General features: G+C 40.7%; 1 protein-coding gene across 2 annotated transcripts in view; it reads left to right on the top strand.

Annotated features, from left to right (window-relative positions):
• Positions 1-18,953, top strand: part of mdn1 (midasin AAA ATPase 1) — a 55,016-nt gene that overhangs the window by 4,207 nt on the left and 31,856 nt on the right. For both annotated transcript variants that reach the window (XM_029496017.1, XM_029496016.1), the window contains exons 6-35: positions 55-261; positions 590-721; positions 913-1,016; positions 2,505-2,619; positions 2,758-2,936; positions 4,500-4,581; positions 4,810-4,905; positions 5,364-5,476; positions 6,548-6,696; positions 6,834-6,894; positions 7,210-7,421; positions 7,504-7,607; positions 7,731-7,875; positions 7,976-8,072; positions 8,191-8,304; positions 8,464-8,611; positions 9,113-9,220; positions 9,335-9,486; positions 10,363-10,541; positions 11,641-11,849; positions 12,486-12,632; positions 12,719-12,860; positions 12,951-13,085; positions 13,607-13,745; positions 14,437-14,569; positions 14,682-14,812; positions 15,682-15,820; positions 16,013-16,127; positions 18,343-18,603; positions 18,697-18,894. In XM_029496017.1, coding sequence (XP_029351877.1) covers positions 55-261; positions 590-721; positions 913-1,016; positions 2,505-2,619; positions 2,758-2,936; positions 4,500-4,581; positions 4,810-4,905; positions 5,364-5,476; positions 6,548-6,696; positions 6,834-6,894; positions 7,210-7,421; positions 7,504-7,607; positions 7,731-7,875; positions 7,976-8,072; positions 8,191-8,304; positions 8,464-8,611; positions 9,113-9,220; positions 9,335-9,486; positions 10,363-10,541; positions 11,641-11,849; positions 12,486-12,632; positions 12,719-12,860; positions 12,951-13,085; positions 13,607-13,745; positions 14,437-14,569; positions 14,682-14,812; positions 15,682-15,820; positions 16,013-16,127; positions 18,343-18,603; positions 18,697-18,894 — 4,246 coding nt within the window. The remainder of the gene's footprint in view (positions 1-54; positions 262-589; positions 722-912; positions 1,017-2,504; positions 2,620-2,757; positions 2,937-4,499; positions 4,582-4,809; positions 4,906-5,363; positions 5,477-6,547; positions 6,697-6,833; positions 6,895-7,209; positions 7,422-7,503; positions 7,608-7,730; positions 7,876-7,975; positions 8,073-8,190; positions 8,305-8,463; positions 8,612-9,112; positions 9,221-9,334; positions 9,487-10,362; positions 10,542-11,640; positions 11,850-12,485; positions 12,633-12,718; positions 12,861-12,950; positions 13,086-13,606; positions 13,746-14,436; positions 14,570-14,681; positions 14,813-15,681; positions 15,821-16,012; positions 16,128-18,342; positions 18,604-18,696; positions 18,895-18,953) is intronic.

The following is an 18,953-nucleotide window of genomic DNA, read 5'->3' as shown; positions in this document are numbered from 1 at the left end:
TTTTTTTTTTTTTTTTTACATTTTTTAATGCATAAAGTTTCACTCTTTTCACAGGTAAACCAAAATCTGGTACTGGTGGACTCAACCTGCCGTAACCTCAGAAGACTGGCCCTGGCTGTGGCCTCACAGAAGCCTGTGCTCCTTGAGGGTCCTATTGGATGTGGTAAAACTGCATTGGTGGAGTTTGTGGCTGCTGTCACAGGACACACAAAAGCTACAGAAATTTTCAAAGTCCAGCTCGGGGATCAAACTGACAGCAAGGTCAGAGAACGCTTCTGTTACATAGTTGTGTATATATATGTGTGCTTGTGTGCGCGTGCATGTGTATGGATGTACACTCCTGAGTCGGATGCTAAAAACTGGAGATGATTTGAATTACTGAACATTTTACATTTCACATTACTTTAATTAATGATGCAATGAAGTTGCATCCGGGGATCTAGTATATGGGAGCACACTATACTGGAGACTTAATGTCTATGGAGACTAAGTCTCTTCGCCTCTGCTGCTTTGATTTGAACCATTCCTTATAAAACGCCGCCTACATTGTTCAAAGGCTGGGTATTTGTTTTTCTTGTTTGCATGACAGATGCTGCTGGGAATGTACCGCTGCACTGATATTCCAGGGAAGTTTGTGTGGCAGCCAGGTACACTGACACAGGCTGTATCAAAAGGACACTGGATCCTATTGGAGGACATTGACCATGCGCCTCTGGATGTGGTGGGTTAACACTTGTTTAAGACTGTGTAGAACATCATTATAGTATTTCCTTTTCAACACTTACCCTATAAACTTCAATCTATTTAACCTGCTTTGTTACAATACGGCTTCTTAACAGATGCCTCACAAACAGATGGTTTTTAGTACTAAAGTTTCATCACCCATATCTGAACTGAATTGTTTTCCTGTAGATATCTGTCCTTTTGCCTCTAATGGAGAACAAAAAGCTGATGATTCCAGGACGAGAGGATTGCATTGATGTGGAGCCTGGCTTTCAATTCTTTGCAACAAGAAGGTAAGAATATTGTGGCCTTCTAGATATGTGTATGTAGCAGTAACTATTTGTGGCGAGAGGGGTGGCTAGTGAAAATAAATTAATTGGGTTTAAGAACACTTTAACCACAGATACTGAACAACCAATTCTTCAAAGCAAAATATTTAACAAGGAAACAAGGCAATCAAAACAGAATATTAAAACACAAAAAGGAACAAAGTAACCAAAGTAAAGTATTTCAACACAAGAGAAACAAAGCAGATATTTTAATAATACACTCAAAAGAATAAACATGCAAAACCCAACCAAAATGTTAGAAGGGAAATTAATCAGAACTGCCAACTACATATGATAAGTACAGACAATGGATCCCGTGTTCAAGCATACAGTGACAGTAGAAACCAGCAAATTGTAGCATGTCACTGAATGTAATCATTAAGGAGACGGGAGTAAAACCGAGACTGTGGCAATTTCACAGCCACGACCAGATTAGAGCCACCTTTACTTTAGAAACAGACAAGACAAGACAGCAGTAGAGTCCTGGCTGAGGTGGAGGAGATCCAGCACATGAGCTGTGCCAACAGTCACACGGTTCAGACCACACAAAGTGCCACGCCCACACACGGACACCAACCCCGGGGGAGACAAAAAGAGCGCAGCTATAATGCTGGCTGCTCTGCCCTACAATCAGCACCACGGACCCAGACCTGATGTGGATCAAGTAAAAGGGAGGGGGAAAGGACAGACCGAAGGCTATCCTGCTACATATTCAATGTCTCACATGTTGCCCGCTGTCTGTGAAGAGAAGTAATGTCACACTGGGGTGATACTTGTAGAGGACAGTGATTTTATGGTTCGATCAGTAATCAACAGCAATCACTTTTTATCCAATGTCCACACATGGCCCTGCTTTATAATCGATGTTGAACTAGGTCATTACCTAGTTTATTTAGCCTACAAAAACATAAACATGTTTATTATATATGTTTATTTATCGTTGTATGCTCTTGAACATTTGTCTGTGTGTGTATATATGTTGACAACCACAAGAAATCAGATTCCTTTTATGACCAAATAAATGTGGGCCAACACACAATGACAAATAGAGACAAACAACCACTCACATTCATATTCAGACCTACGGACAATTTAGAATCACCAGTTAACCTACACATGCATGTCTTTCGACGGTGGGAGGAAACCGGAGTACCTGGAGAAAACCCACGCAGACATGGGGAGAACTAGCAAATTCCGCACAGAAAGGACACAGGTCCAGGAACCAAACCCATTATCTTCTTATTGTGAGGTGACGGCTAACGACCACACCGCCAGCTGATTCTGATTCAGAATAATAAGAACACACACTTACATATTACATGTATGATTTTTTTTTTCATCTCACCAACCACTGAATAAAGTAGAGATGATTATTGTATTTCTGTTTGTGAAAAATAACAAGCTGTCAGACTCGAATACCATAAAATAGTGAATAATACTGGTAAATTGCAGAATGTACTACAGTGGTGGCAGCTGGCACAAACCACAGAACTCTCATGCTGTACTGCTGGACAAGTACTGGACCAAGCTGCAGATGGGAAACATGACACGAGAGGAGCTGAAGAAGGTGAGTGTTGTCAATATGTTCTAAGGAATTGCCTGAAGTTCATTGAATTTTTCTGATCAATGCAGCTGCTTCAACTGCTTGATATAATAAAATTTTTGTGATTAGCATTATCATTTCACCCTCTCTCTCTGCATGTAGGTAATCATCAGCAGGTATCCTGGGCTGACAGTGGTGGCAGACCGTCTACTGGACATCTACTGCCAGCTGACCGGGGCGAGGCACACTGACTCAGGCAGCCTCCAAACCCCCGATGACACCCAGCAGCACAAGTCTGAGAACAAGAGCACACCACTGGAGGGAAGAGCCCTGTCTCTGAGGTCAGACCCGGCTCAAGGCTCTGTCTACTCTCTCTACTCTCTCTTCACTTCCTTTTGTGTTAGGTTTCCCAAGTCCTACATGGTGTAAAGGTAGACCTGTGTTTGTTCTTTGATTATAAATCAGGTCAAGTGCTGTGAAACTATCAAGCGCTCTGTCCAGAGAGAAATTAGCACAGCCTCCACTGAGATTTGCAATGAACCACCAGAAATCTGTAATTTGTGATGCCACAACAGAGTAATGACTGCTCTCAGCTAAGCCTTACATCCTACTTACCATTCACCTGGTTGGTCTGAGTTTTTATCTGCAATGTTTTATATTGTTGTTATGCATTTTATACAGTTTTCTTAGCAATATCACTATCGGCAAATATCAGTACATTTTGTGGAAAATATTAAATAAGGTAGATAATCCTACCTACAAATGGTTTGGTAGGTGTTAGCTCTCTATACAACAATAGACATGTACATTTTTGACAGTTCCACAAAACTGAAGTTTACACCTTTGTTGGTGACTGAATAGCACATAGATGACTGATGCACTTTGGCTCTTGTGCTTATCTGCCCATATTTATACATTACAGCAGCATTTCATCTTCACACTCATCATTAGTGATGGCAAAAACAGAGTTTTAGTCCCCTTGATCAATCTTCTGTCAGACCCCACCCCCCTTGATCAAAGCTATCAGTCAATCTGCAGCAGCAACCTCTAAGACTAAAATTAACTTTCCACTAGTTGCTGTCATGTTCAATACATTATTGATTTGACTGTCCTCTGGATGATGGGCTAAAATCACAGATTTACCCAGTCATACTAGGACAACCTTATTAGGTAACAGCTTAATAAACACCTTCCCTTTTAGTGACACAGCTGTGCTGCCTTGGTGCATTAAGAATTTTCCACATCCTTTCAGCCACAGGCGAGTCTGTGTATGGGAAGGTTTAAACGTAAAACAGTTCTCTCACAATGGATTTGTGTAAATACTTAATTACTTGGTTTGCAAAGTGCATCTATGCTGGTCATTAAGATGCCTGGTGTTAAAGGTCCCATAACTTTATCTGCAGTTTTAAGATCTTTAAGAATTTCAAAAGAATTTCAGTGTAGTTTCTCTTACCTCTGGTTTATTCCTTGAGCTTTAGTAACGACAGGTCAGTGAGCCAATCATAGGATAAAATCTTGACTTCTGTACCGACTGGCTGAATATAGCAGATTGCATAACCAAATCCTGCAGGATTGGATGGTTGGTTCAGGTGAATTGGGTTTGGGGTGTGGCTGAGTATGGTTAGTGTTTTATTGCTTCATAACAATTTGTAACTTGTTTATATCTTAAATATGTGAATTTTGATAAACTACCTCAAGTAAGGTCAAGAATGTGTGGATTAAAAAGGCTCTCTCTGGCTCTGTGGCTTCAATTTTGTTTAATTCTGTCCACATTGGTCTGCCATTATTCTAAACTATATTTTTTATTTTGTTGTTGTGGTCCTCCTCAATCAATACAGAAATGACACATGAAAATACATGAATACATGAACATCCCTTTCATTATCTTCCTTATGTTTCTTCAGGGACTTGCTGAAATGGTGTGAGCGGATCAGTATCAATTTTGACAGCACCTCCTCAGGCACAGCACAACATGTCTTCCAAGAGGTTGGTGGATTTTTGAAAAAGCAAACAAAATAAAGAGATAGTATATTTTCCAAAAAGATGCCAGAGAATGTATTAATTAATTGCTAATTGCTAACCATTGCTAATTTATACTGGTTTGAAATACCTTCTCTTTAAATGAATGAATGAATTCTTAATCCCACCCAATGTGTGAGTTGGTGTCAGTTTCTACTATTTTCATTATTTGATGTTGCTCTCTCTCACTTTTAGGCTCTCGACTGCTTCACGGCCATGCTGTCTCAACCGGAAGCTCGACTGCGAATGGCTGAGATCATCGGGAGCAAGCTCAACATTTCCAAAGAAAAGGTCAGGACAAAAAGATTTTTCAAGGGCTTAATACTGTTATATAAAGCATTGATACAGTTGAACAAAGACTGTCCCATCCCCATTCGTTCTGCTTCAAAAAAGCCCAATATTTATTATGGTGTTATAGTACCATCAATCTCCTAACCCAGCGCAATACAAACAGATTAATTATATGTGCCAAAAAATGTAAATAAAAAAACAGATAAAAATAAATTGAAGAATTTAAATTAGATAAATAAAAAAACTATTAAATATGCAGTTTCACAAATCTGCAATGCACATTTCAGTTTTTATGGTAATCCCATCCCAAGTGTAGAAAACGTCAGGCCTTTGGTCTTCAACCGAGAATTGCTGTAATTATATGTATATATGTGTTTTTCTCTGAACTTGGGGGCTGATCAACATCTTTAACATAAAACATCTTGTAATTTAGATTTCTTGCTATTGTTTGTCTCCAGGCCCAGCACTTCTGCCAGATGTATCAACCTGGTATCTCCCTGACCGAGCTGGAGGTCTCTGTAGGCAGAGTGACCCTGTGCCGAAAGCAAACAGAGGCGGTACAGCTGAGTTTGTAAGTGGGACATCCTGCCTACCCCCTTTGACCTTTGTTTACACCATATATGCATGAGCTGATTGGTGTGCCAACATTCACCCACTGATAGAACTAAATAGATCCCCTGATGCTGCATGGAGTCACCATTGCATTGATCAGAAACTGCATTATGGTAAACAAAGCCATCTAATGGCTTGGCCATCAGGAGACACCCAAATATTCACATTGATTCGTTCCTAAATCCAATATGACTGGGTGTTAAACTTTAGAGTAAAGCAAAATATGAACTTTTATTATAGCACGCGAAAACTGAGATCAATGTGTTTCATTTGTGTTGTATGGTGGCTAATGCTAACAACGTGAATATATCGGTGAAACTGACATAATATAGTCTGACTGACTTCTTCAAGGCAGTTCTTTCACTGTGCTACTCTTATGCTATGTACTTATACTCTTATGTTTTAACATGAATTTAGTCAGAATTACTTTCAATATCCTGCCATGAAAACAAGGACGGGGCACACCCCAGACAGATCGCCAGTCGATCACAAGGCCAACATACAGAAACAGAAAACCACTCACACTCCGCAATTTAGAGTCACCAATCAACCTAGACATGCATGTCTTTGAACTGTGTAAAGATGCCTGAGTATCCAGAGGAACGCCAAACATGCCAACTCCACACAGTCTGGGTATCGACCCACAACCTTTTTGCTATGAGGAAACAGCAAGAAGGTCTACTATGCTGCTATAATGCTATGCTGCCAGCTTCAAGCAAACTTTATTGAGAAATATTACTGGTTGACTTTTACAATTCTTCTCTACCTTTCACAGTAATGCACTACCTTTTAGCGTTTGTGATTACCAGCTGCAAAAAGTATCTGATTTTGCTCTCAAAGTGTGAGTCATTGTAAGGTTTAATTGTGGAGTGTAAGAAATCAAGCGTACCTTAACACAGCATATTTTCCAAACAGGTGTCAACTTACAGTTTATTGAATGTGTTTATACAAGAGAATAAGTGATGGATTTAAAAAAATATTAATTCAGTATGTTATAATTGTTAGGATTTTTTTTTATTGTTATGAACAGAGAAAACCAGACATTTGCCGCAACTCGCCCGTCTGCTGTGCTGCTGGAACAGCTGGCGGTGTGTGTCTTCAAAGGAGAACCTGCTCTTCTGGTGGGAGAGACAGGAACTGGAAAGACCTCCACCGTGCAACACCTGGCCAGAGCCACAGGTATCCACAGGTTTATAAATAGACACAGATGGAACAGGGGAGCTCCACTAAAGTTGGTAGCTGGGTTCCAGATTTCTCCTGTCCACATGCTGAACTGTGCACGGATTCAAATGTGCTCTCTTGTGTGTTCAATCTAGGACACAGGTTGCATGTTGTAAACATGAACCAGCAGAGTGACACCGCTGATCTTCTTGGAGGGTGAGTGACTCACACAAGCTGCTTTCAAAATTTTTACACCAACATTTCACATTACTTACAAATTAAAACAAAGAAAATGGCTGAACAAAATGAGTAAACTGCCTGAAAGCAGCTCTGTGAGAGCGTGTGTGACACTGAACACACGATGAAAAACTTTTGACAGCTGTATTAAGAAAACAAAACTGATTTCACTCCACTGCCGGACTAACTTGAACATCATTTATGAACATTGATGTTCAGTGTTTTCAGAAATATAGAATATTAAGTGGGTCCACAATTCTCAACACTAGTTTGAATATTTCCTATCTATCCTAGGTACAAGCCAGTAGACCATAAGCAGATCTTACTCCCCTTGCGAGAGGCCTTTGAAGATCTGTTCTCGCAGACTTACTCCAGGAAACAGAACCTGACCTTCCTGGGTCACGTTCAGACCTGCTTTAGGGGGAAACGCTGGCAAGATCTACTCAAACTAATGGACCACGTCTGCAAGTCTGCCCTCACCAAGGAGCTGCAGGAGAAATCCAATGGTAGTGCCCCATAAAGTCTAGACTATGATAGTATTGTTCTCTACTGCATAATAAATAACTAGCATTTGGTGTGTTTGTGCAGCTTCCTTGCTACAGGAGCAGTGGGAGGCATTAGCAGCAAAACTGAGTCAGACCCAGCAGCAGATTCGAGCCTGTGAGACTGCCATGGTCTTTGCTTTTGTGGAGGTAAAGCCCTTAAATTCTTATTAAGGGGGGGCACATTTATGGTTAGGTGCGCACAACCCATGCTTCTTCCTTTTAGGTCTTTCGTGTAGTCTGTTCTGACCCCACGTGTTTGTTCCACTGTAGGGGACTTTAGCTCAGGCAGTTAAGAAGGGTCACTGGGTCTTGCTAGATGAGATCAACCTGGCATCAGCAGAGACCTTGGAGTGTCTGAGTGGACTCCTGGAGGGCAGCAGTGGATCTCTTGTTCTGCTGGACCGTGGGGACACTGGTAAAGAATATGAGAGATTGAATGTATTTAGTTGTATACCTGAGAGTGCTGATAATATTGTTTTGTTTGTTTATTTATTTATTTATTTTTCAAACCAAAGAGCCCCTGGTTCGCCATCCAGACTTCCGACTCTTTGCCTGCATGAATCCAGCTACTGATGTGGGAAAGAGAAACTTGCCTCTGGGCCTCAGGAACAGGTGAGAAAATATGGAGGCGAAATGAAATGGTGAACACACTGATGTATTATTTTATCTTTGAAGCAGATCAAATTGACAGTAAAATAAAACCTCACATTTCTCTCTTAACGTATAACAGGTTCACTGAGCTGTATGTGGACGAGCTAGAGAATGAGGGAGACCTGCGGATTCTGGTTTCAGACTACCTCAAGTATTTGAATCCACACAGGAATGTCATCAGTGGAATCATAAGGTTGGGATTGACTGTAACAACTCACTCCCGTCCCTCTCTCGTCCCGTAATACATAACAGATGTTTACACTTTTACACTTTTTAATATCACCTTTTAATATCTCCCCTCAAATTGGTTTCCAAATGATTCTTAATGTTTCTGCTGATTGTTTGTCTGCAGTTTTTACCTGGCGGTACGAAAAGAAGCAAGCTCGCACCTGGTTGATGGGACTGGGCGCAGACCCCACTACAGCCTGCGGACTCTGTGCAGGGCACTAAAATATGTTGCAGCAAACCCCTGTAACAGTGTGCAGCGCTCACTCTATGAGGTAGGGCTGGGAGAGAGAAATGGTTTCTTTAAAGGTTTAGTTCACTGAACTCATCAGTGATCATCACCAGTGTCATCGTACCATGCCGGTGGTTTTTTGTTGTTTAAATTTCACCCCAGTCAGAGCTTCGGGCGGTATTCAAATTGTAATATGGGTTATGAAATCATTGCATTGTCATAAATTATGTTTTGTTTTGTTTTTTTAATTATTATGCATCAAATTGGCCCAAGGAACAGAATGCTAAACTGTAGTGATTATCATATAATTATATTTTAAGTTTTATTTCACAATATATAATTATTTTATTATATTTTACTGTATTATCATATGTTAAAGCACACTTTACAGTAAGAAGAGAAGTGACACAAGGGTAGACTGCAAGAAAAAAAAATTGATTCAGTACCATTAAAAATTATGCTAGATTATAGAATATCCATCCAGGCCTACCCCCTTCACCTCTGTGTCTCACCAAGTTTATTTTGACCGTGCTTGATGTTACAGGGTTTCTGCCTGAGCTTCTTGACTCAGTTGGACAGAAGCTCCCACCCTGTGGTCCAGAAACTGGTGTGTCAGCACATCCTGATGGGAAATACCAAATGTCTCAAACATGTACGACTTTATGCTACCTTCATTTTAAAGTCCTACCATGCTTTACAGTAAATTCTGTATATTTGCCGCTGAATTTGTGAGTGGATTGCAAAATGTTTCTCATCTTTTTTGCAGCCCATCCCAGCACCATCAGGCCAACCCTGTGTGGAGGTGGAAGCCTACTGGGTGTCCCAGGGTGAGATGGAGCCAGCTCTAGACCCAAGCTACATCCTCACCACCTCTGTCAAGCTCAACCTTCACGACCTGGCCAGAGTGGTATCTGCAGGGTAGGAAAAGTGTTGTCCAGCTTCACACTTGATCATGATTTTCCCCAAATCAATGAGTTCATTTGTCAGTGTCTAGACATCCATGTGGACAGAGCTATGAGTGCATGAGGACAAAATGTGGTTTGACTGAATTCCCCTGCAGGCAGGAAGCAATCTGGTTTTTATGTGCTTCTTTGGCTTCTGTTAAGGACAGATAACATCCCAATCTCCTAAGAGTTTTTATTAATGCAGTCTGAGGCTGATATGATGCAGCTCCACTGCTGATGTCAGTTTCAGTTCAACACAAAGAGCTGGCTGGAGCTGGGGTCGGGCCTCTGCATGGGCTGGGAACGCCATCTCTCTTTGGAGATTATGTGCACGAGGGCAGTGACATGTTGTAATGCCAAACACGAACAGAAACTGTCCAAAAATTCCTTGACAAAACATAATTTTCTAAATATTGGTACCACTTCAAGCATTAATAAAGGATTTCTGAATGGTTTATCACTGCTCATATTGATTACTGATTACCTTCTTAACTCTTTGTAAATAATAGTAACGCATTAGAAAAAGGGATAAGTTCAATAAGATTACCTTTTCCAGTGGTAGAAACCTATTAGTAAGATGAGTGAGTAGTTACCATTAACGTTTATAAATCATTTGAGGATTTGCTGAAGTTTAGTGTAATATAAGAACATAATTCAAATAAAGAAAGCACAATTTACAGTATTAAAAAAAAAATCTCACCCATCCTTTAACACCAGCTGCTACGTGACTGAGCACTCACCTCTTCAGGGTCAATTTGGTGAACTCAGCTTTAATCTACACTGAAGTAATGACTTGTTTGTCTGCCCTCTCATTTGCCTCTCTCTCTCCCCTTATGTTCTGGCTTCACAGAACCCACCCAGTGCTGATACAGGGGGAGACGTCTGTAGGGAAGACAAGCTTGATTTGCTGGCTGGCAGCAGCCACAGGCAACCAGTGTGTGAGAATCAACAACCATGAGCACACCGACATCCAGGAGTACATTGGCTGCTACTCATCAGATGACAGGGGAAAGCTGGTGTTCAAAGAGGGTACAAGGACTCATTCAGATGACAGATGTTTTTATTATTTTTATTTATATATATTTTTTTTTTCAATAGACACTATCACTGATTTCACAAATTTACAAATGTGTACATATTAGTACACGACAGACAGAGATGAACAGCCACTCACAGTCAGATATAAAGGCAATTTCGAGTCAGCTATTAACTTAAACACGCGTGTCTTTGGATGGGGGGGGGACTGGAGTACCCGTTGGAAACTCATGCAAGTCAAGTTTTGACTGGAAGTTAATATCACAAAGTTGTATGTCTAGATTAGAATTAAAAAGGCAAATATCAACAATTAGGGCAGAAAAAATACAGGTCTGTCTCCAGGGAAATGTAAATGTAAATATTATGGCCTGTAAATCAAACATTGCTGCAATTTCCTGTACAAAAATGTGTCGATACTTGTATATGAATCCAGGACTGCTAATAATATTTAGCTTTTCTTGGTCCCATTTAGGCTAAACTGAAAAATATTGAATGGGTTCTATATTAATTCAGTGAAAGTTTTAAAGGTCTCAGTCCGAAGAGCAATCTTTGCAGACTGCTTCGAAATTAAACATTAAAGGCAGCTGTCAGGAATTATTATTTATTTAACTTTGTGATGCCACAACAAAGCACTTGCCACCTCCAAATCCAGTCCACATGGACCCACCATCCAACCTTTGCAGGATATTGGTTTCTGAGTGTTTACTGAAATCTGATTTCACTGATCTCTCCATCACACTCAACCAATCAGAAGAGAGGATCACATCCTTCCTTATGATCTGAAGAAGAGATCAAAACAGTTCACCGGGTTTCCGTTAATTGTTAATCAACTCAGTGTTTAGATTTAGAAATGGGTTGAGAAAAGCTTTAGTCATAATGAAAACATAATTTTTCTGTTAATTGTCTTGAGGGTTAAATAATGAAGGAAAGTACATATTTATTTTAGTGATCATTAAAACTAAATATCTAAATATCTTTCACACTGACTTCAGTATACATAATACATTGTTATGCAATCCAGCAACTTTTCCGTCTAGTATTGAATTCTGACATAACTTCAGTCTAACATGTCGTTTGCTTGCATCTGCTCCAGGTGTTCTGATCGACGCCATGAGGAAAGGCTACTGGATCATCCTGGATGAGTTGAATCTGGCCCCCACTGACGTCCTGGAAGCTCTCAACAGACTGCTGGATGACAACAGGGAACTCTTTGTGGCAGAGACGCAGGAGGTTATCAAGGCTCACCCCAGATTCAAACTGTTTGCTACCCAGAATCCCCCTGGACTCTATGGTGGTAGAAAGGTACATAATTCATTAAGCATAAGAGGTCCTTGATTAAACTGAGGTCCTGCTGCTCAAGATTTTGGAGCTTAAGTCATTGGAAACCCTTGAACTTCACGCACTGCATGACAACAAGTGATTCAATTTAACACACAGATAAGAACATTGTCCAGATGTCATTGAACACACTACAAGACTCAGTCGTGGTGGTTGGATCTATCCTTGTTCTCAGTGTTTGATGGTTAAGAGGCTGCTGATAACTGGTGACATTTAGCTCAATCACAGAGTAGCTAACTGTTAGATAACTGGTAGCTTGATCCACATTTTGTTTTAAATGTTATGCTGATTTTATTTTGACTTAATTTGAAATATATCATAAAAAATGAAGCTATTGATTGTCGTAACTTTGTGAGTTGATACTATTGCAAAACAGTGAAGTAAGAGCTCTGTAAAACAGTGCTGTAAACACTCAGCTTCTGAATTTTTTTCCTTTTAATTATTAATAAAATGCAGTACAATTAAATATTAAGTATTACTATACCATAATTTAATGACTCTGCAGGCCATATGAAGCTAATAAAGTTAGAATTCTTCTCACTGCCAGTGCATGAAATTGAATTTACTCACCCTCACTAACTGGTCTCCACCTGACTTCAGGTGCTCTCCAGGGCTTTCAGGAATCGCTTTGTGGAGCTACACTTTGATGATCTGCCCAGTGCTGAGCTGGAGACAATCCTGAACCAGAGATGCCATCTGCCTCCATCTTACTGTACCAAACTGGTCAAGGTCATGCAAGACCTCCAGGTAATGTTACACTTTTGTTTACCTTGCTTTATTTTTCTTTCCTGTACAATCCTGACTACACTGTGGGCTTTTGTTTCCCTGCTCAGTCCTTACGCAGGGGCTCCTCTGTGTTTGCGGGAAAACATGGCTTCATTACCCTCAGAGACCTGTTTCGCTGGGCCGACCGCTACAGGTTGGAGGAGCAGACGGAGGCCTCTCAGGATTGGTTGCAGCATTTGGCTGATGATGGTGAGGCTTGACAAATATCCCTGTGAAATTACCCAGCTGACATCTCTACTCCAGTCAAACCCTAAATAAAGTCTGTGTCTTCTGCATCAGGATACATGCTGCTGGCAGGGCGTGTCCGGAAGCCAGAAGAAGAGGCCATCATCTTGTCCATTCTGGAGAAGCATTTCAAGAGGACAGTGAACCCTGAAAACCTGTTCTCTCAGAAACAGGTGACCAGCCAGTTCAGTGAGTATTACTTAACTGTTTACTCTTTACTCTTTAGTTTGATGCCAACCACAACCAAATCCCTAACCATAACCCCTTTTTAACTCAGCCAGTCGCACCTAAATAATTTATTATTGTTGGTGTCAGGTTATCTGATCACAAGTGAACAGCTCTGTGTTGGGTCAAGGCAGGTGTGAAGGCACTCAATATGGATTGATACCATAATGGAGATTTGATTGGACCACATTCAGTGGTATAATTCTTTTAGTAATGTGAATGCAGATGGTCTTCGGTCAGTTGAAGGACCAACTGGGAGCAAGATCTTGGGAGCATGAGAAAAACCCCTGATTTTATTCTGACTTTGGAAATGAGTCTGTCTCGGTTAAATTTTGTGTGAGGGTGGCATTAGATGCGCAGCCCTCACAGTGGAGGGTCACAGGTTTAAACCCAAACTGGTTTCCTCTACCTGTTCGTTATGCTGTGGTGCTTGTCTCATGAACACAACATCACACACAGTATCATACTAACACTCTGATCTCCAGGTCCCTTCATCGACAGCATTGCTGGAGTTCCAGAGGAATTTCGACATGTGGTGTGGACACAAGGCATGAAGAGACTGGCTGTGCTGGTGGGACGGGCACTTCGATTCGGGGAGTCTGTCCTGCTTGTTGGCGACACTGGGTAAGAAATGTGTATATGTGTATGTAACAGGTGTGTATAAGTAAAGAATTTTGTGTGTTGGTTTTTTCTGGGGGGGGTGTTAACTTGCTGCAAGTGCATTTATTGGGATTGAATAAGGAAGACAGCAATACACACAATTTTAGGACATAATATGGATCATCAGCATAAGAATTACCATTAAATCAAACAAGAAATGTGCAACTTGTATGATGAGGTACATCTGTGAATGAAGAGCACCAATTAAAAAAATTAAATATTCAGTGTCACACATTTTACACAACAATAAATGGTAAGTGCAGGAACCATTCAAAACCATGGTGTTGTTTTATAACCCATGTTCCAGCTGGAGAAAAGTGAGGCAACATAACCAGTTGGTATGTGAAATTTATTAGCTACTAAGGAGGCAACAGATGTTACCAAAGTGTTTGAATACAGTGGACATACGGGAAAAAGGCATTCAGCTTAATTTAAAAACAAAATGTTAAAGACAGGCATCAAAGTGAGATGGCAATTTTACCCAATTGTAAAAATAGAAAGCTTTCTGTAACTACTTATTATTACTACTTACTATATATATATATATATATATATATATATATGTGTAGTAAGTATATATAAAATATGAATATTCTGTTGGTGTATATCTGACTTTGACTAAGCCATGAGTGTGCACTGTTTTCATATCTTTCAGATGTGGAAAAACTACAATTTGCCAGCTATTTGCTGCTTTGGCCAGCCAGAAGTTTTTTTCAGTCAACTGTCACCTGCACATGGAGACGTCTGATTTCCTGGGCGGCCTGCGACCTGTCAGACATACGCATCAGGTACGGGATTTGAAAGCAGTTGAACTGGGGGTAAAAAGAATAATATTAAGATAGATATCATTTCGAAAAAGTAATTCTATGAGATGGAAAATAACTGAGTAACTGTGTGCAGCCGGATGGGGAGGATAGCAGGCTGTTTCAGTGGCATGATGGTCCTCTGGTGCTGGCCATGAGGGAGGGTGGAGTGTTCCTCATGGATGAGATCTCATTGGCAGATGACTCGGTGCTGGAAAGACTCAACAGGTACAGTCACTTACACGCATACTTATCTTTCGTTATCGTGAAAAAACTACATTTAGAGATTCAGTTTGATTATAATCGTTATTAGCATTATAGCAACTTAATTATTTCCATCCACTTGTAACTTTATGTACAGTATAAACATATATTCCAGAAGGTAGCCTTGCTCAGACCCTTTTTTAAGCTCTCCTCTACAACAATCAGTCACATACGTCAGATACTGTTAAGGTATTGCTGTTGTGAAAGCCCAACCGAAACAAAGTGGAGGTCAGTAAAAAAAATAATTAAATAAGAATTTTATTGAACAAAAAATTTGTGCTTGGCTTAAGTTAAGAAAAAGATGAAGTCGGGAATACTGAAATTAGCGAAAATCAAAATTTAAAGGATTATGTGGTGCAATGGGCAGAGGGTAGCCTCTTCAGTGGCAGGGTGGCCACTATATACTCTAGGTGGAGGAAAGTGGCCAGTTTCCTCCACTACCCTGATGACCTCCAGCTCTCAAGAACCTGCAAGAAAGCATAGTGCATACACACAGGGAAGAGGCCCTACTCAAAACAATTACATTGTTCAAAAAGTCCACAATAGAAAGTTTAATTTCATTTAGTTAGAGGTTTTGAAGTATTTGTTAATATTTGATATAAATATTAATAGTTTTGAATAAAGTTATCAAAGTATTTAAACTTTATGGACCGCTAATGGAGCTTGTAAAACCCCACAGTGCGCTTTATGTAAACCTGCAGAACTAATCAAAATACAATCAAAATTGCAATATGATGAGGTACAATGGCAATCAGTTTGCTCCATACAGCACCATATGCAAAGGAACAACAAATTCAGAAAAACCCCTGACAACGTGCTGTGTTTGCTTACAGTGTTCTAGAGACAGAGAAGTCCCTGGTGTTGGCGGAAAAAGGCAGTGGAGACAACGACAACGTGGAGCTGATCAGAGCAGCTGCCAGTTTCCGTCTGGTTGCCACCATGAACCCTGGAGGAGACTTTGGCAAGAAAGAGGTAAGAAAACATGTTGGTAGCAGAAAAGTAAAACTGCTAATACAGAGCTCATAGAGTACTGAGATCTCCCATGCTGATAGTATGGAATCTGGAATAAAGACCTTTATCTGAGTTTAAAAGGTATTAATATGTTTTAAGAGGAACCCAATTGTCTGTAGAGTCTGACTATAGTTTGTGTGTGTTTTGGGACAGCTCTCTCCTGCTCTCAGGAACCGTTTCACAGAGATCTGGTGTCCTCAGAGCAACAGCCGCAGTGACCTGGTTCAAATTATTCAACACAACCTCCGCTCTGGCCTCTCACTTGATGGTAAAGTAGCTTAAATGTAATGAGGGTGAATAGTCAATGTGTTGGTTTTTTTTTTTTTGTTGTTGTTTTTTTATAAGTAAAATGCAAAAATATCCAGTTACGGTTTGCAAGTAAAATGTACTTTGAGATTTCAAATTATACAGTAAATATTTCACTTTGACCTCTGGTAACCTACACATAACCATTATTGCGTCATCATTATGTCATCACAATTGCTGATACTTTCAAGACTGAAATAACTGACAGATAATATGATTATCAAGACCCTGCAGCTGTGCTAGTACCTAGTGGTGAGACCATTGGGTACAGTAGAGATTTTAGCTCAATGCCCAAGGTAGCATATTAACAATGATAATGCTTGCAATGATGTGCTGATGCTAACCAGGTATAATATTTACTATGTTCACCATTTCAAACCTGCATGTTTGAATTTTAACACGTTTTTTAGGAGAAAACGCAAGTACATGTGTAATCATCTGATTGTATTTACAGTTAGTTAACTGTAGTCGCCAAAGTAATAACGGCATGTATATAGATTGGTTGCTTCAATTGCACCACCAAACTTCATGGTGATCAAATATATGTTGAGATATTTTAGTCTGGATTAAAATCCCGGATTAGTTTAAAATGGTTTTAACAGAGAGTGTGCTGAGTGTGGACCTTTCCTTCTTCTTTAGATTTTACTGTGTTTTGTTTTTACATGCTACTTCTGGAGCTAACTGACTGGATGATTGTCACTGATTTTGTTCATTCTCTTCATAAAGTCTCCAATGATATTCTAATAGCTTCAGACAATCCTCCATACTTCTCTTAGATCTCAGTGCTGCATTTGACACCATAGGTATAACATTTTACAACAGAGACTGGAACATGAAATTGGCATTAAAGGAACTGCACTAAGGTGGTTCCAATCCTATTTATCAGATCAGTTTGTTCATGTTAACAATAGCAACAATCCCACAGGGTTCGGTTTTTGGACCAATCCTCTTTACTCTTTATCTGCTTCCTCTAGGCTTCCTCACTGTTATGCAGATGACACTCGGCTGTATTTATCAATGAAGCCAAATGAAGTCAGTCAGATAGTCAAACTGCAGACATGTCTTGAAGACATAAAAGTCTGGAAGACTTGTTGTTGTACTCGGCCCTAAGCACCTCAGAGAAACGCTATCTAATCATCTCGTCAGTCTGGACGGCATTAGTTTGGCTTCCAGGTCCACTGTAAGAAATCTTGGAGTAACTTTTGACCAAGACATGTCCTTTGTCCCTCACATAAAACAAGCCAGTAGGGCAGCTTTCTTCCACCTGAGAAACATTAGGAAAATCAGAAACGTCCTCTCTCAAGATGATCAGAAAAATTAGTCCATGCATTTGTAACTTCTAGGCTGGACTACTGTAACTCGTTACTATCTGGATGTCCAAACAAATCTCTGAAAGGCCTTCAGTTGATTCAGAACACTGCTGCACAAATGTTAAAAGGAACTAGGAAGAGAGATCGCATCTCTCCCGTGTTAGCTGCTCTTCATTGGCTGCCAGTAAAAATACAGAGTAGAATTTAAAATCCTTCTTTTAACATATAAAGCTCTTAATGGCCAAGCTCCATCATATCTCAGAGAGCTCATAGTTCTTTATTGTCCTACTAGGCCACTCCGCTCTCTAGATGGAGGTTTACTTGTGGTTCCTAGAGTCTCCAAGAGTAAATCTGGAGTTCTTTCATTTATCAGGCTCCTCTTCTATGGAACCAACTTCCAGTATCGGTCTCAAGGGGGTGGACTCCTTTGCAATTTTTAAGACCAGGCCTAGGCCTAGGCTGCTGGGGGAAGGACTGAGCACCCCCGCCCCCGCCCTCCATTGCATTCGTTGACAGTAACCATGCTTCTTAGAAATCCCTGTTTCTCCCAGTTCTAAGCATGTGTACTGCATTTACCAACCATGTTTTCCCAAAGTCTCTGTCTCTCCCAGTTCCTCTCCTCTCTCTCCCTGTCCTCATTCTACAGGTGGTGACTTACCATCCCATGTTCCTGCAACGCCTGCTACTCCCTTATACTCATGACTTCCATACTACAGCATCATCTCTATTAACTCCATGCAGCATCATGTTCCTGCCTACACCTGTTTTGAATATCTCCCTCTCTTGCTCTCATTCTCACCCTATTAAGCACTGTTAAATCTGTTTGCGTTGTAATGAGGCATCACCATTCTCTCTGAATCAATGTAGGCTGTGATATAGCAGAGCTGATGCTGGATTTCATCGAATGGTTGACAAGACAGGACTTTGGCCGACGCTGCATCCTGAGCATTCGAGACATCCTGTCCTGGGTTAATTTCCTCAACACTGTGTGTGAGCGCGATGAAGATGGCTTCATGACCATGGGAGCCTTGGAAGATGATGAAGAAGCAGAGTGGGATCTCAGATTGGACACTGTCACTGCCTTCATCCACGCAGCATGTCTGGTCTACATAGACGGCATTGGCTCTGGTGAGGAGATGGTTTGACTTTGCTCCCTCCAAGTGTTTGTCTGGGCAAAGGACATGCTTCCGAAATGTGATCCATGACTCCCTTTGTTTGCAGGAACCACAGTGTCCTATGCAGACAATGCCCTACTGGCTCGCCGGCTCTGTCTGAGCTTCCTGCAGCAGCGGCTGAGCAAGATCACCAAGCTGGATCAGGAAATGATGGATGCCCTAAGAGTCTATGACAGCAACCTACCACGGAAACCCCAGTGGGGCGAAGACTTCTTTGGCATTGACCCGTTCTACATAGCCCTAGGTGTGTATAATTATTCATACTGTCCAAACAGGTTCCGGATTGGCACAGTTGGGATTTTC

The sequence above is a fragment of the Echeneis naucrates genome, chromosome 24 (genome assembly GCF_900963305.1).
Source record: "Echeneis naucrates chromosome 24, fEcheNa1.1, whole genome shotgun sequence".
In the NCBI taxonomy this organism is placed as follows: domain Eukaryota; kingdom Metazoa; phylum Chordata; class Actinopteri; order Carangiformes; family Echeneidae; genus Echeneis; species Echeneis naucrates.
This window is presented reverse-complemented; position numbering and strand designations above follow the sequence as displayed.